Below are 16,757 nucleotides of genomic sequence, written 5' to 3' on the forward strand. Positions count from 1 at the left end.
TTAAACCATGTTATAGAACGAATTGTATATATATATTATATAAACTCATGTTATTTCAATTATCCACTGCATAATGCTGTATATTACTGAAAGTTGATAACCCTGATCTACTTTCAGCCTACTTCATTTTATTAATCAATTATTGATCTTATCTACCTATATAATTATTTTACTCCATCAATTTTCTGTTTTTTTTTCTCTTTAATATTCATATTGATTAAAACTTTTACAATATTTCCATTAATAAATAAATCCTTAGTTTAAATAACGAAATTAACGTTTTGGTAGAGAGTTAGTGGGGAGGATATTTTTAATATTCTTTCCGAAGAATGGACATTGATATGTCCAAGCTCCGCCAATTTATGTAGATGCATAACAATATGATTATTATCTATAGTTATTATATTACAAACTGCTTTTTCATATCATATACAGTTCATAATTATTTTCTTAGTCTATATTATGTAAATTCATCTATAATTTTGCTGTATTGTAAGCTATTGTATATAAGTGTATAAGCCAGTATATATTGTAATCTACATAAATAAAGTACTCAATCAATCAATCAATCAATCAATCTCTCTCTCTCCACCGAAAATCACGGTTCCTTTATATCCATATTCCTCTATATTCTACATCCTTACCCCCCACCAAGCCTTAATATCCTCTCACTTGTACCTTTAATATTTTCCACTTCTCTGTGAATTCTACCCAACCAATTTATTATCCTACATTAGCTTCATCATTTGTATTAATCTCCACCAGTATTTTTAACTATGTATTGTATTTGATTAATTTAGAAGTGTTATTTTTGTTTTGTTTGATTTTATGAGAGTTTGACACCATAGGTCCTGTCAAACCTGGTAATGTAAGATGAATCAAATAAATATCAAACATCAATAAAACAAAAAATCAATCTTATAGCACCTCTTATTTTTAAAAAAACTTCAAAATAGTTGTTCAACTAGTTAAACAACTTAGTTTAAAATAGTTGAACAACTATTAAAGTTTTTTAAAAATAAAGGGTGCCATAAGATTTATTTTGTTTTATTAATTTGAAAGTAGCCCATGTCAATAAGTGTTTTATAAAATATCAAATATCCCTCTATCTCTTGCTTTTCACATAAAATATCAACTCTTGAAAATATGTCTCTTCTTTATCCGTATCTTACATACATCTAGTTCTACTTTGCAACAGTATCTTTCCAACATTCTCTTCCATTACTTCTAGTTTCTTTTTTATATCTCCATACATCTCTTCTTCCCTCTCAATTCATTATCTCAATCTTCTTCTATTCCCATCTTTATTCACTACATCGATGAATTGTCTTCATTTCTTTCTTACTCGCATTCTCTCATTGTTCTCCTCTCCATACTTCATCCTTTAGTCTTTTATCTTTCTCATCTCTCTCAGTTTTGCTTCTTTAATCAAGATTATTACACTTTTTCCTTTGTCTATCTCCTTATTTCTAGTTTTCTCTTATATCCCCCTTAGTTGAAAATTACTGGGAAATTGCATTTATCCAAATGCTAATGAATTAATGATTATTGTTGAACGAAAATCCGCATTGAATGCTTTAAATCACCCAGAATTTCCATTTAGCTGTTTATCCTGTTGTCAATATTTGCAGTAGCAGAAGTCTTCAGTCTGTTCAACAGCATTTAATTTGGATTTTCCTAATATTATATTTCCATTATCCCATAATTTTTATCTCTTTTCCTTCGTTTACTCATTCTCAACTATCGTCTTAGAAGTTTTTTCTCTCCTCATCTCGCTTTTCGCTTATCCAATCTCATCGTTGACCATTATTATCATATCAATATATCCCAATATTTCTATTCATTCCTTCATCACCTCTTTCACTCACTCATTCTAATATTCTCTCTTCTCGAATTCTATCTCAACATATTCGTTACACTTCCATTTTTTCCACTACATACAATCTTTTTTATCTATTCTTTCTCTCACGATTTTCTTTCTCTTAATCCTCCTCCCATCTCTTATTTCTCTCTTAATCATACCTCACTTCTTTCTCCTATATTCTTTCATCCTCTTCAACATCTTCTTCTTATTCTTCTTCTTCTTCTCCTCCTTCTTTTTCTTCCCCTTCTCCTTCTTCCTCTTCTTCTTCTCCTTCTTCTTCTTCTTCTCCTCCTTCTTCTTCTTCTTCTTCTTCTTCTTCTTCTTCTTCTCTTCTTCTTCTTCTTCTTCTTCTTCTCTTCTTCTTCTTCTTCTTCTTCCTCTTCTCCTTCTTCTTCTTCTTCAATTTCTTTTATATATTCAATATATTCTTTTTCAGTTTCTTCCATTTTCTTTTTCTCTCCACTCTCCCTGGTTCTCCTTTTCCTCTTGTTTCCTCTCAATTTTTTTATCTCATCCTATTTTCTGTGCTTGTTTTTGTTCTTTTTCCGTCTTACTCGCCACTCTTCTTCCTCTTCTCCTTCAATTTCTTTTATATATTCAATATATTCTTCTCCTCCTTCTTCTTCTTCTTTTTCTTCCTCTTCCTCCTCCCACTCTCTCATTCTACTATTCTCTTTCAATAACACCTTTCTTTTCATCCTCTGCTACAAACCTGCAAAGCTTTGATCCACAGAATGGAAAGAAGCACTCTCATATAGGAATCGCCTGGTAAGTTTTACATGATAATACGGTGGGATCAAGGGGATTTCGCCTTGCAAAGAAGGTTTCTCCAATCGACTGGAATGTTTGCATTTGCTATCCTTTTCAAAAAGGAATCTTTCCAGTTTGCTATTTCTAGTTCAAAGATTGCCAACTCTCTGCTAAACATGTAGATTGTCCGAATAAAATAATGGGAAACTCGAGGACAAAAAATAAGATAAGGGTTTAAAATTTTATACAGGGTGATTCATAATTATGGTAAAATTCTAATACGTGATATTCGAGGTAAAAATAAGAAAAAAGTTAATATAAACATATATCCATAAACGCTTCATTAGCGAGCTATACAGGGTGAAAGATTTCGCCCGGAATTCAGTTCCTCTGGTGAAATACACCGATGCTGAATTGTTTGGGGACTAGTTTTTGAAATATATATGCTGGATTCATATGGAAAAATATCTGAAAAATTGAATAAAACTAGTCTTGGAGCTGTAGTGTGAGTAGTTTTTGACAAAAAAGTTAAAATATGCAAAAAATTTAAGTAGAAAAACACAGACTTCTACGTTTGATGCCCAATAACTTTCTTTAATGACCAGTAAACGAATATTTTTTCGCAATAAAAATTGTAGAGAATTTAATTCTGAAAAGAATTATGTAAGCTGTGTAAACTAAATTCAAATAAAAGTTGAATAAAATGTATTCTTATGTAGTACATTACACCATAAAAATTTGCTGTTTTATGAGGAGAGAACTAATAACTCATAGGTTGTAGCTGATTGCAAATAAAACATGGATTTTAATAACAGCTGTTTTAAAACAGCTGATGTTTTGAATAAGGAAATATTCAAATGAAATTATCAGCTGAAAATTATTTTCAGAAATACTTTAGCTCACTGTTGAACAAAAAAAAAACAAACTGTAAGTTAGGCCTACTGTAACTGCGCTGTGTTTTTTGTTTATTCTATTAACCAGTTATTTGTAACCATTCCACTTTGCTTTCGTGTTGAGTGTTAACTTTTCAAAAAATGGCAGGTAATCTTAGACATTATTCATACTCCGAATTAGCCGACATGCATTTAATGTATGGAGTGGGACACTACTGTAATAGTACTGAAGCAAGACGTTTGTATCAAGAGAACTTTCCTAACCGAATATGTCCAAGTTCAAGGTTTTTTGCCACTATTCATCAACGTCGGTCTGAAACAGATTCTTTGATATCCAAAGAGCACATTTATGCAGGCAGACTCCGATCTACTATGACTGTTGAGTTAGAAGAACAAGTTCTTAATGAAATTTATGAACATCCAGAGAAGAGCACAAGAGAATTGTCAGTGCAGTTTAATGTCAATCAATCTATAATTTGGAGGATACTAAAATAGCAGAAATTACATCCATACCACCTCCAGGAAGTTCATACTCTATTGCCACGAGACTGTATTCCCCGTGCTAGTATTTGCCAATGGTTTTTAGTGAAAATTGTTTACCCAAACTTTTTAACAACCGTTTTATTTACCGACGAGGCACACTTAACAAGAACTGCTATCGTTAACGTCCACAACCAACATATTTGGGCAGCTGAGAATCCTCATGCCATCAATCCTAATCTTTCACAACATCAGTTTTCAGTAAACATTTGGGCAGGAATCATAGGAGATCATCTACTTCTGTTTGAGCTTCCTTCCAGGCTTAATGGCATAATCTAACTAGTCTTTTGGTATAAGTTTAATGTCATTTGAATATGCTACTTCCATATAAGAAAAACTTTTCATAAAAAACCGAATATTTTATTTGCAATCAGCTACAACCTATGAGTTATTAGTTCTTTCCTCATAAAACAGCAAATTTTTATGGTGTAATGTACTACATAAGAATACATTTTATTCAACTTTTATTTGAATTAAGTTTACACAGCTTACATAATTCTTTTCAGAATTGAATTCTCTACAATTTTTATCGCGGAAAAATATTTGTTTACTGGTCATTAAAGAAAGTTATTGGGCATCAAACGTAGAAGTCTGTGTTTTTCTACTTAAATTTTTTGCATATTTCAACTTTTTTCTCAAAAACTACTCACACTACAGCTCCAAGACTAGTTTTATTCAATTTTTCAGATATTTTTCCATATGAATCCAGCATAGGTTTTTCAAAAACTAGTCCCCAAACAATTCAGCATCGGTGTATTTCACCAAGAGGAACTGAATTCCGGGCGAAATCTTTCACTCTGTATAGCTCGCTAATGAAGCGTTTATGGATATAATTATGTTTATATTAACTTTTTTTCTTATATTTACCTCTACTATCACGAATTAAAATATTTTACCATAATTATGAATCACTCTGTATATTCCACGACTCAAACTACTAGAGGAACAGTTATTTCTATGGAACACTTTGATGATTGAATTTTCATTTTTATTGAATAAAATTATTATTTAACAAAAATCCTAAATAAATGCTGTAAATCACCCCGAAGACTTCTGCTACTGCAGACATTGACAACAGGGTTAACAGCTAGATGGAAATTCGAAGAGAACTATTCAAAAAGTATTATTCAATAAATGTTCAATTAGGAATTATTACGACAATGGATCGTGATTGTAGCAATATACAGCAGTTATTTCAATGTAGAAAAGGGGGCTGTATTTAGGTTCTTCCAGTTCTTTGATATATTAAGCGAGCAATTTCTGAATATATCTGGTTATCTATGTTCAACAGATCTCGAAAACTGCTCTAACGATTTTAACGAAATTTAGAACATAGTAGGTATATGATATGAAAATTTGATTGCACTTGAGCTCATCCTTCGTAAAACTCGCTGAACGACATAAAAAGGATAATTCATCTTTGGCTGAAACAGCTGAGACTATCGTTGTCTGTGGATAGTAAAAAGTGAGCGAGTGATTCTGTAGAAAATTAAAATAGGCCTATCGCATCCCTGAATTTCATAAGCTGACGTATAGCCAGCTGTAAAATAAAAGCACGATCATTTCAGAGAATTGTGTTCTGTTTATCAATAAATGAAAATAAAGTGCAAAGCTCGGTGCCCCGATATTTGATATTGATTCATACAACAAGATCATCATCAAAAATGATAGGGAGAGAAAAAATAAGGTAACCTTGTGCTATTCCTCTCCCAAATTCAGGTAGGGTTACACATAGTCGAAATTGGTTGTCTTATAGTTGTTCACAGAATTTTCAGTATTTCAAGTTATGATTCAAAAGTTTTAATATTTTGTTCTCAATGTCTATAACAGTAGATCTAATTCCATTCAATGAATTTGTAATTAAAAGCAGATGATGAATACAATTCGAAATTAAGAAAGATTAAATCAGTGAACTGGATATTTTCAGAAAGATTATTGATAGAAATCTATTGACTAAAGCCACTACCTCCGTAAACAAAGCCGTAGTGCATTCGTGTGACGTCAGAACAGGTAGGGCTCCTACACCAATAAAAATTCGTTGATTTCAGCTAATCTATATCAGCTAGTATTTTGATCAGTGTAGGAGCCCTACCTGTGCTGACGTCACACGAATGCACTACGGCTTCGTTTACGGAGGTAGTTCTAAAGCCCCCTGTTATGAATCATAATATTTCCCCATTATGATACAGGTATACTCGTGATACAAAATAGAATGGATAGAGATCATGATTTAATCGAATAATCATTATCATATCAATTAATTATTAATTTGATGATAACCTCGACACATATATTATATAGTGAGGTATCATTTTCTAAACCCTCAATATTGTTATATTAAAAAATATGTAATGTAATGTAATGTATGTATGAATTTATGAATAAACTCCTCTGCATGTGTCGTCCAACATCCAGAGAAATTAATTTAATTAATTAATTAATCGATTAAGAACAATCATTCTAATTTTTTCAACTGTGGAAACTGCGAATACAATAATTGTATTATTAAAAAAATGAATAATCAGAGATTGGTCTGATATCTCATGTGATAAGAATTATGAATAATTTTGACAATGTTTTCCTCTTAGAACATTCCTTTCTCTCTCATACCTTTTCCTTCTTCGTCCATCTTCCTCTGTAATGAATTTTGAACACACTGAATTCCAAATTCAATCCTAATTCAATCTGGTCATCAAATTTTCTATCAATTTATTTACTTCACACCGTCTCTAAACTCTGGGAAATTACCTAAAAATTACATCTGTAGCAGAATCTGAGAAATTAAAATCACTGGAAGATTATAGGTATAGAAGTAATAAAGCTAGAAGCAAGGTAGACTACCTATAGTGCGGTCCACGTTATAATGGCAGTGAACAAAGATTGGAGAACATCGTTGCCGATTCTCTGCCTTAATTAATTGTATTTCCACACTGTCAAGAACAGATATAGCATCGTTGCGGAGCTAGAAAAAGATAGTACCACCCGCTTTGTCGAATAATAGACAAGGATAGCAACATCAAAGTTAATCAAATACTGTCATTATAACGTGGACCTCACTATAGAATACATTGTAGTAGAAGCTATATTCACATGAGGATGGTGCATTTGAAAAACTCCACATAATAAGTAGTCAATGTGTTATCACAGGAAGACGAGTGGCTCCATTATATCTATATTTACCATATCACATACAAATATACAGCTATATAAGTATCAGTAAACATGGGAATCACTGATTATGACGTCACAGGAATATCCGAGTCGACCGCGACTAATAATAACAGCTAAAAACTAAGTGCGGCTACGAAAAAAAGACAACCAAAAATCCTCTGAGGGATTCACAGTCTACCAAAAACCAGTTCTGTTACTTTGTTTCAGCGAATTCACTATCGTTTTCCTCTAATCTTCGAACAAAAAATTATAGCATAGAATCCTCTTATTAGGATGCTCAATTTCCTGAATGATTAAGCTCTATCTTCTGTGTGTTAATCTATAAAAAGCTTTTGAAATAATTCGCAAGGTTCATTCTGCAGTTTTGAAGCGAACGCGGAGCATTGTTGGTTCACTGTGGGTGATCTCAAGGTCGAAATATTTTAACAGTTCTGACACTTTATCTCCAAAACTGTTCTACATAAAGCCATTCTATTGATACAGTTCGGTGTGTGGACAATCTGTTCTATATAAAACCATTATATTGATACAATACCGTGTGTGGACAATACTCTTAACTGATCAATTTTCTATCGGAATACGTAATTTCAAATACACTTTTTTCCATTTTTTCATCATCAAAATTTGATAAATATAAAGCGGGTGTGTGAATAGTCTTATCATCTGATAATTTCTCTAGTGGAATTCGCAGTATCATTTTACGTTTATATAATTGTTGGAAGTTTCAATAATTCAACAATTTCAAGAATGATGTATTCCGTGATTGTTGTATCAACCCTAGCAGTTATGCTAGCTCTATTTACGGTACAAGTTAGCAGTAAACCCTCCAGAATCGAGTTGCAGCAGAATATCATCATTACAGGTATGTAACGATACATTAAATCTACCAATTTTTGATATGATAAAATGTTCACAATTTGTATATTTTTTAAAGTGTGATACATCCTGTGAAAGTCTCATTTATATAACAATCAATTTATTTATTTATTAGCTTGGCAAAAACAATACAACATTCGGAAAAGAAAGAACAGGCTATTGCCCAAAGCTTCTTCAATTTCCTGATTTAGTTTAGAATTGCCCAAATATGGACCAATATAGGCTATGCTCATTTCTACATTTTTTGAGTATTTGTAATAATTTAAAGTACAGTCCGGGTCTTGTAGCTTTGCCTATCGACGGAGAGCTACTAGACTACAATTATACTACCCGTTCAATAAAATTTAACAATAATGCACATTGATATGCATATTATTTTCATAAATAGGAAACTTGATTATTATCTTCATTACTATTTAACTCTATAATTATTATAACTTATTTATTAATTGAATACTCAATAACTTATTTTTATTGATTATTATAACTTTATCATTTTCATGAATATAGCAACTTGATAAGATGAATCATAAATTTAGAATCAAACTCTATTTGAGAAAGTTCGCATATTGATTTTTAATCTATGCAATTATTTCTTAATTGGAACTCATTCGTTGAACATCTCTCCATATATTGCATTCAGCTCTAAATCAATCCAAAGTGTGTATTGGTAATATTGAGTGTCAATTTTGATGATAAACAATTCAACACTCTCATAATGTTTCAAAAATTCCTTCCATTTATCAACATTTTCAACAGAAATATGGAATCAAAAATCGACATCAATCAATTTCTATGGTATCAGAAATGATACAAATTACTTATTAAAAATATTCTTTATTGTTGATTGATTCATACAATAAGTACATTATCGGAATGCTAGGAGAGAGAAAATAAGGTAACCTTGTGCTACCATTATCGTTATAAGAAGTGCATTATAGGAGAATGTATTATGATGATAAATATTTAATAACTGACAGAAATGTAGTAACTGGATCAAAGTCTATCAAAACTAACCAATACTTTCTCGGACATATACTATAAAACTAGACAATATACTATATTCTTTATCACTTATAATCAAGTTTTGCACTTAATGAGGGAGTAGTTTAATCAATTTTAAATTTCAAGGAGGACTTCACATCTATATAATAAGAGAGAGTAGGTTTTGTGTTTGTTCGTTTGTTCGTGTGTTCGTTTGTTCGCATCAAAACATGTCAACTTGTATTTAATATAATTACACACATTGACTCATCATATTCCCGGGCTGACAAAAAATTTTGTATAGTAGCGCTCATCGAATTTCCATCTAGCTGTTTACCCTGTTGTCAATATTTGCAGTAGCAGAAGTCTTCGGGGTGATTTACAGCATTTAATTGGGATTTCCGTTTAATAATAATATTTTATAATATTATATTATCTTTTCCTCAATAACGTTGAAGTTATCATTGAAATTTAGGCTTGAGTTCGGTTTTAGGTGAGAGTATAATTCCGAGCAATATATCAATCCATATGCACAAGACCACATGCTTCAATTACAAACGATATTATTTTCAAATCACTCATCATAACTTCATGATGAGAATTCTTGGATGAATGATAATTATCTAACTTATGATGAGTTCTTAAGCAGTTTTTACGCCAAAGTTATTAACAAAATGTTAATCCTTATAGATTCTATTACATTGAACATAACTTATCATACTCTTGATGATCATATGTGTTTGTCAAGTTCTTTTCAATCTAATAGAATCTAAAATCATAACTTTTCATACACATGATGAACATATATGTATTTATCAAGTTCTGTTCAATCTAATAGAATCTATAAGGATTGAGTTATCAACATCTTGTTAATAAATTTGGTGTAAACGCGGCTTCATTAGGAATCAGTCCCCTCATAATAGGTTCAAACTATTTTACAAGAATCAATCTTCAACCTGGAGTAATAACTACGAAAACTCAATCATACACATGTGAAATTGTGAATCTTATTTGTTGAATAGGAATTGAAATTTTGGAATCTTTCAATAATTATAGAAAAACACATTTAAATCTCTGTCAAATCCACACTTATTAAATTTTTTGACGGACTGCAGGGTGTTTCATACAGTACAGCTAAAGATGTGTTACTTCCAACACGAAACTGCACCAGTCCTGTGGACAAATCTAATAAAATATGGATGTGACAAAAATCAAACTGTGTTTCTCCTATCATGAACTAGGATAAAAATACTCGAATGAACTCTGATTTCACCCTCATGGAGTAAACAATTCGAACATTCCCACACTCTTCCATATCATTCCATTATTGAACCTTACCTGTGAACAAATCAAATAAATATATGGATGTGACAAAAATCAAACTGTGTTTCTTCTATCATGAATTAGGATAAAAATACTCGAATGAACTCTGATTTCACCCTCATGGAGTAAACAATTCGAACATTCCCACACTATTTCATTTCAATCCACCCTCAAATCTTACCAATTACTATAGAAACAAATTACAAACGAATTGCACATCAAAATAAACATTACTTTCATAATAGATGCTTGAATAGTTTCAATGGAACATGCTCTTGCTTGAAGTTCAACCCTATTTCAAATCGATTATTGAATAACACAGTTGAATCTTTGTCAAATCCACATTTATTGAATTTGTTTGCCGGACTGCTGGGTGATTTATATACAGTACAGCTAAAGATGTGTTATATAATTATTATTCAACGAAAATCCTAAATAAATGCTGTAAATCAACCCGAAGACTTCTGCTCGTCTTCTGTAAATCACTTCGGGGTGATTTACAGCATTTATTCAGGATTTTCGTTGAATAATAATCATATAAATATTAATTAGCATTTTTGAATGAATGCATTCTCTATTTAATTCCATCCGTAAAGATGTGTTACCTTCAACACGAAACTGCAGCAATCCTGTGAACAAATCTAATAAATATCGATGTGACAGAAATCGAATTGTGTTTTTCCTATCATAAATTAGGATAAGAATACTTGAATTTATCTTGGAGTCTACAATTTGAACATTCCCACACTCTTCCATATCAGTCCACTATTGAACCTTACCTGCGAACAAATCTAATAAAATATGGATGTGACAAAAATCGAACCGTGTTGTTTCTATCATAAATTGGAATGTAAATACTCGAATGAACTTCGATTTCACCCTAATGGAGTATACAATTCGAGCATTCCCACACTATTCCATTCTAATCAACGCTCAAATCTTATCAAATACTACAGTAACAAATTACAAACAAATTGCTTATTGATTATAATTACTTCTATGATAGATGCTTGAATAGTTTCCATGAAGCATACCCTTGCTTGAAGTTCAACCCTATTTTTCAAATCGACGTTACGGACTATCACGATAATCTGATTACTAACAAATTCCACATTAATTACAATTACTTTTAAAATAAATGCTCACATAAAAGTTGATATTTCATATGTAACATATCCGTCCTTGAAGTTCAACCCTATTTCAAATCGACTTCACGAACTACTACGATAAACTAATAATAGCAAATTCCACATCACTTACTATTACAGTACTCTTATAACAGATGCTCGAAGAATAGTTGATATTTCTCATGTGATATACCCGTCCTTGAGGTTCAACTCTATTTCAAATCAACTCTTTTTCAGATAGTTTCAAACTTCAACAAACAACTACGAAAACCTGATCTACAAATACGATTCCCAACGAAATATGCAAGATAAATCTGTTTAGAATAAGGGTGTAACCTGTTCAACTGTATTTAAAACAACCCTACTTTATATAGTTTCAAACTCCAACAAACAACTACGAAAACCTGATTAACAAACACGATTCCCAACGAAATATGCGAGATAAATCTGTTTAGAATAAGGGTGTAACCTGGGAACTGTGAGGATTTCTTGTCAAGGGTTGAATGGATCAGGAATGACAATGAGATGGAACATTCTACGGGGGATGTTCAGTTACCTTGAACGATGCTCTGAGATGAAGTTGAGGAGACACCAGTACAGATTCACCGATCGACTGCTGCCAGTGGTCCAGCAGTCAAAACACCCCGAAATACAGGTCAGAGATGACTGGGGGTGGACTCAACCATTGCACACGCTTTTCTTCCCTCGAAACGCCTACAAATTTCCCTCCCCCACGTGAAAATTCCCCGGCAACGGAGAAAATTCCCCGCCCACAGGCGCTACGCCTTTAACAGAGCTGTTGAAAAGTCTAACGGTAGGGAATAATAAGTCTCAAAGGGACGATAGGGCCGTAAGTTTGGATGTCGGAGCGTGTGAGCGAGAAAAATGAACGATAGAACGCGCGGGTCTGGGCTTTACAGCTGGTTTATCTTCGAAAAATAGTTGTGTGATAAAACATTGGAGAATGAACTTATGGGAAACGTGTAATGGACAGGCAATAACACTCTTAACACTAGAGAATAACACTAAGATGAAGATGAAACTTCAACTGTAACAATACCATTACAAAGAATACGAGTCCTCAAGGCTGTTCGTTACACCTTTTTTTATTTAAATTGGATAATCTTTTTCAATATAATTGAATTATTATATTGAGATCATTATGAGAGTAAGAGAAAGTGGCAACTGAAATTTTTAAGTGGTCTAATAAGCGAGTTATGGGTTGTTGAAGTGCTAAACTCTGTTTTCTTTCCAGATCATAAACGGTTTCGAATTTTCCATAGGAGTTTTTTTAATACATCAGTATATCAATGGCTTTGTTCTATTATGCGTTTTTCGCGAATAATGCCAAAATAAACAAGTTATCGAATTCACAAAAAATGTTACTTTTCTATTTATGAACGATATGGGGAATAAAATGTTTCAGTTTGAAAAGATACATTTTTCGAATTTTTAAGAATAGTTCTAATAATATAGTCAAAACCGTTTATGATCTGGAAAGAAAACGGAATTTGGAAAGTTAGCACTTCAACAACCCATAACTCGCTTATTAGACCACTTAAAAATTCCAGTTGCTTCTTTTTCTCACTTTTCATCTTAACAATAATATTGAAAAAGATTATCAAATTTAAATAATAAAAAGTGTAACGAACAGCCTTAAATTAATGTACGGAAACTTTTGATAAAATGATGAGAGTCACTTTTAACATTCAAATGGATTAAATTTGCTGGTTAGTAGAGAAGGTTCAAGATTTTAAGGAAGCTTTTTTGCTCGAGATCCCCCTCCCCCCTCTCCCCCCTCGTCCATCCCTCCTCCCCTTCCCCCCGCCTGTAGGGCGGGGGGTGTTCTAAAAATAGATTTCCCCTTCCCCCTGTCCAGTGGAGGTGAGGGGGAGAGAGTGAGAGGGAGATATATCTTTCTCTCTCTTTCTAAAAATAGATTTCCCCTTCCCCCTGTCCAGTGGAGGTGAGGGGGAGAGAGTGAGAGGGAGATATATCTTTCTCTCTCTTTCTAAAAATAGATTTCCCCTTCCCCCTGTCCAGTGGAGGTGAGGGGGAGAGAGTGAGAGGGAGATATATCTTTCTCTCTCTTTCTAAAAATAGATTTCCCCTTCCCCCTGTCCAGTGGAGGTGAGGGGGAGAGAGTGAGAGGGAGATATATCTTTCTCTCTCTTTCTAAAAATAGATTTCCCCTTCCCCCTGTCCAGTGGAGGTGAGGGGGAGAGAGTGAGAGGGAGATATATCTTTCTCTCTCTTTCTAAAAATAGATTTCCCCTTCCCCCTGTCCAGTGGAGGTGAGGGGGAGAGAGTGAGAGGGAGATATATCTTTCTCTCTCTTTCTAAAAATAGATTTCCCCTTCCCCCTGTCCAGTGGAGGTGAGGGGGAGAGAGTGAGAGGGAGATATATCTTTCTCTCTCTTTCTAAAAATAGATTTCCCCTTCCCCCTGTCCAGTGGAGGTGAGGGGGAGAGAGTGAGAGGGAGATATATCTTTCTCTCTCTTTCTAAAAATAGATTTCCCCTTCCCCCTGTCCAGTGGAGGTGAGGGGGAGAGAGTGAGAGGGAGATATATCTTTCTCTCTCTTTCTAAAAATAGATTTCCCCTTCCCCCTGTCCAGTGGAGGTGAGGGGGAGAGAGAGAGAGGGAGATATATCTTTCTCTCTCTTTCTAAAAATAGATTTCCCCTTCCCCCTGTCCAGTGGAGGTGAGGGGGAGAGAGTGAGAGGGAGATATATCTTTCTCTCTCTTTCTAAAAATAGATTTCCCCTTCCCCCTGTCCAGTGGAGGTGAGGGGGAGAGAGTGAGAGGGAGATATATCTTTCTCTCTCTTTCTAAAAATAGATTTCCCCTTCCCCCTGTCCAGTGGAGGTGAGGGGGAGAGAGTGAGAGGGAGATATATCTTTCTCTCTCTTTCTAAAAATAGATTTCCCCTTCCCCCTGTCCAGTGGAGGTGAGGGGGAGAGAGTGAGAGGGAGATATATCTTTCTCTCTCTTTCTAAAAATAGATTTCCCCTTCCCCCTGTCCAGTGGAGGTGAGGGGGAGAGAGAGAGAGGGAGATATATCTTTCTCTCTCTTTCTAAAAATAGATTTCCCCTTCCCCCTGTCCAGTGGAGGTGAGGGGGAGAGAGTGAGAGGGAGATATATCTTTCTCTCTCTTTCTAAAAATAGATTTCCCCTTCCCCCTGTCCAGTGGAGGTGAGGGGGAGAGAGTGAGAGGGAGATATATCTTTCTCTCTCTTTCTAAAAATAGATTTCCCCTTCCCCCTGTCCAGTGGAGGTGAGGGGGAGAGAGTGAGAGGGAGATATATCTTTCTCTCTCTTTCTAAAAATAGATTTCCCCTTCCCCCTGTCCAGTGGAGGTGAGGGGGAGAGAGAGAGAGGGAGATATATCTTTCTCTCTCTTTCTAAAAATAGATTTCCCCTTCCCCCTGTCCAGTGGAGGTGAGGGGGAGAGAGTGAGAGGGAGATATATCTTTCTCTCTCTTTCTAAAAATAGATTTCCCCTTCCCCCTGTCCAGTGGAGGTGAGGGGGAGAGAGTGAGAGGGAGATATATCTTTCTCTCTCTTTCTAACAACAGATAATGACGAATCATTTGTACAATCATAATGTAGATGACCGCTGTCTAGAATATTGAGCAGTTCGAAAATCTCAGATAGAATCGAAAAGTGTACATTTTCTGTTTTTGTTAACGGTAAATCAACATCTTGACATCCTGTTGAAAATTTAATATTCTTCGCAATTGAATCAAATTCATTAAATGAAATTGACATCAAGAGACGAGATAATTTTTTGAATTTTGAAAAACCATAACACTGCATCTTGCAGATGTTTGACGTGAGTCGAATGAGGGGGAAAGAATTCTAAATTGATGATATGCACGTGCACTAAAGATTACCCCACACGTGCTGTCTGCTCTAGCTCTAAATTAATGAGATGCACGTGTTATAGGCGCACGTGCACTAAAGATTACCACACACGTGGTGTCTGCTCTAGCTCTAAGCAGCAACTAAACTAAAAAACGTGAATGGGATATCGGAATGAAAAATCGTTTGAAGGCAGAAAACGTTTATTTACACATTTCACTACAACAACACATAACTTCATCTTCAATTCTAATTAGCTTATCTATACATAAATTATGAGGACGATAATAACATAGATAGTCTCTTATATCATTTAAATTCACCGTGCTTAGAAAAATGTCTTTCAATTGCTTCGCCAAACTATAATTTTCAGGAGTTGATTTCCTAATTGCACTTTCACACTCATCGTACCAATCAATACAGTTTTTTAACCTCACTTCCAATTCGTTGTCGGGAGCCAACCACTTTCTCGGATCCATGATGTTGAGCGAATGAAGAAAACTAGGTGTAGGCAGGAACTATTATAGAGTAATTAAGCGGTCTTTCTTCATCAATTGACGATAGACAACATGTACGCGCTTTATGCAGTCTCAATGCATGCTGGCAATAAACACACTGTAGATCCTTTCCGTTGTAGAAGAATCCATAACGAGCAAAGTTTCTTTTCTGTGAATTTGTGTACATCGGAGCCATTTTCATACTTTGCATTCGATTGTTTTCGCACAAGAAATTATTTGTTTGATACATATTTTTAAACAACAAAGAATTATAATGCTGGGCAGAGAATAACGCACAGCGAGAATGTGGATTATTTTTATGAATGTTGCATGCAGCATAACACCATGAACTAGTGAAAAAGCTGAAATCAGGTTTTGGAAAATCCTCTGGTATGCATTGTACGTTGCTATGCAATCTTCTTAAAAACTTTGCTTTCTCAGTTCCTTTTGTGAAAATTTTCTCATAAGCTGCAAGGTAATCACGTATTAATGACTCATTGTATTCTAAATCTCCATCTTCCCATTTTATTTTATGATAGTGACGTTCTAACCATGTTGCATCGTTATACAATTTTGCACTCAATTCTGTCTTTGCAAATGGCGATTTGAAATGGAACACAATATAATTATTAAACTGATCAATTATGGCAAGTTCTTTCACAATAATTTGATTACAATCTTGTTTAAACCAGTGAAGATCAACCGTAGCAATTTTAGCAGTCGCTTGACCTTCTTTCTCTTCGTAGGCTTTGTCTCTCCCCTCAGCGGCGGCGGCGGGGGCGGCGGGCGCGGCGGGGGGTTCCTCAAATCCTCCTTTGTCCTCCCCCACCTGCAGCGGCTTCGGTAATCCTGCGTCTCTCCCCTCCT

The 16,757-nt window shown here is 34.3% G+C and overlaps 2 protein-coding genes across 2 annotated transcripts in view; one reads left to right on the plus strand and one right to left on the minus strand.

The window, feature by feature from the left end:
• Nucleotides 1–12,199, minus strand: part of LOC111048260 (acetylcholine receptor subunit alpha-like) — a 492,391-nt gene extending 480,192 nt beyond the window's left edge. The window contains exon 1 of the mRNA XM_039434650.1: nt 12,085–12,199. The gene's annotated coding sequence lies outside the window, so the exon portion shown is untranslated. The remainder of the gene's footprint in view (nt 1–12,084) is intronic.
• The window catches only part of LOC111055944, an 86,727-nt gene continuing 77,356 nt past the window's right edge, over nt 7,387–16,757 (plus strand). Inside the window, exon 1 of the mRNA XM_039434649.1 lies at nt 7,387–8,080. Within this exon, the coding sequence (XP_039290583.1) occupies nt 7,966–8,080 (115 nt within the window). The 5' untranslated portion in view covers nt 7,387–7,965. The remainder of the gene's footprint in view (nt 8,081–16,757) is intronic.

This window comes from Nilaparvata lugens, chromosome 8 (genome assembly GCF_014356525.2).
Source record: "Nilaparvata lugens isolate BPH chromosome 8, ASM1435652v1, whole genome shotgun sequence".
NCBI lineage: Eukaryota > Metazoa > Arthropoda > Insecta > Hemiptera > Delphacidae > Nilaparvata > Nilaparvata lugens.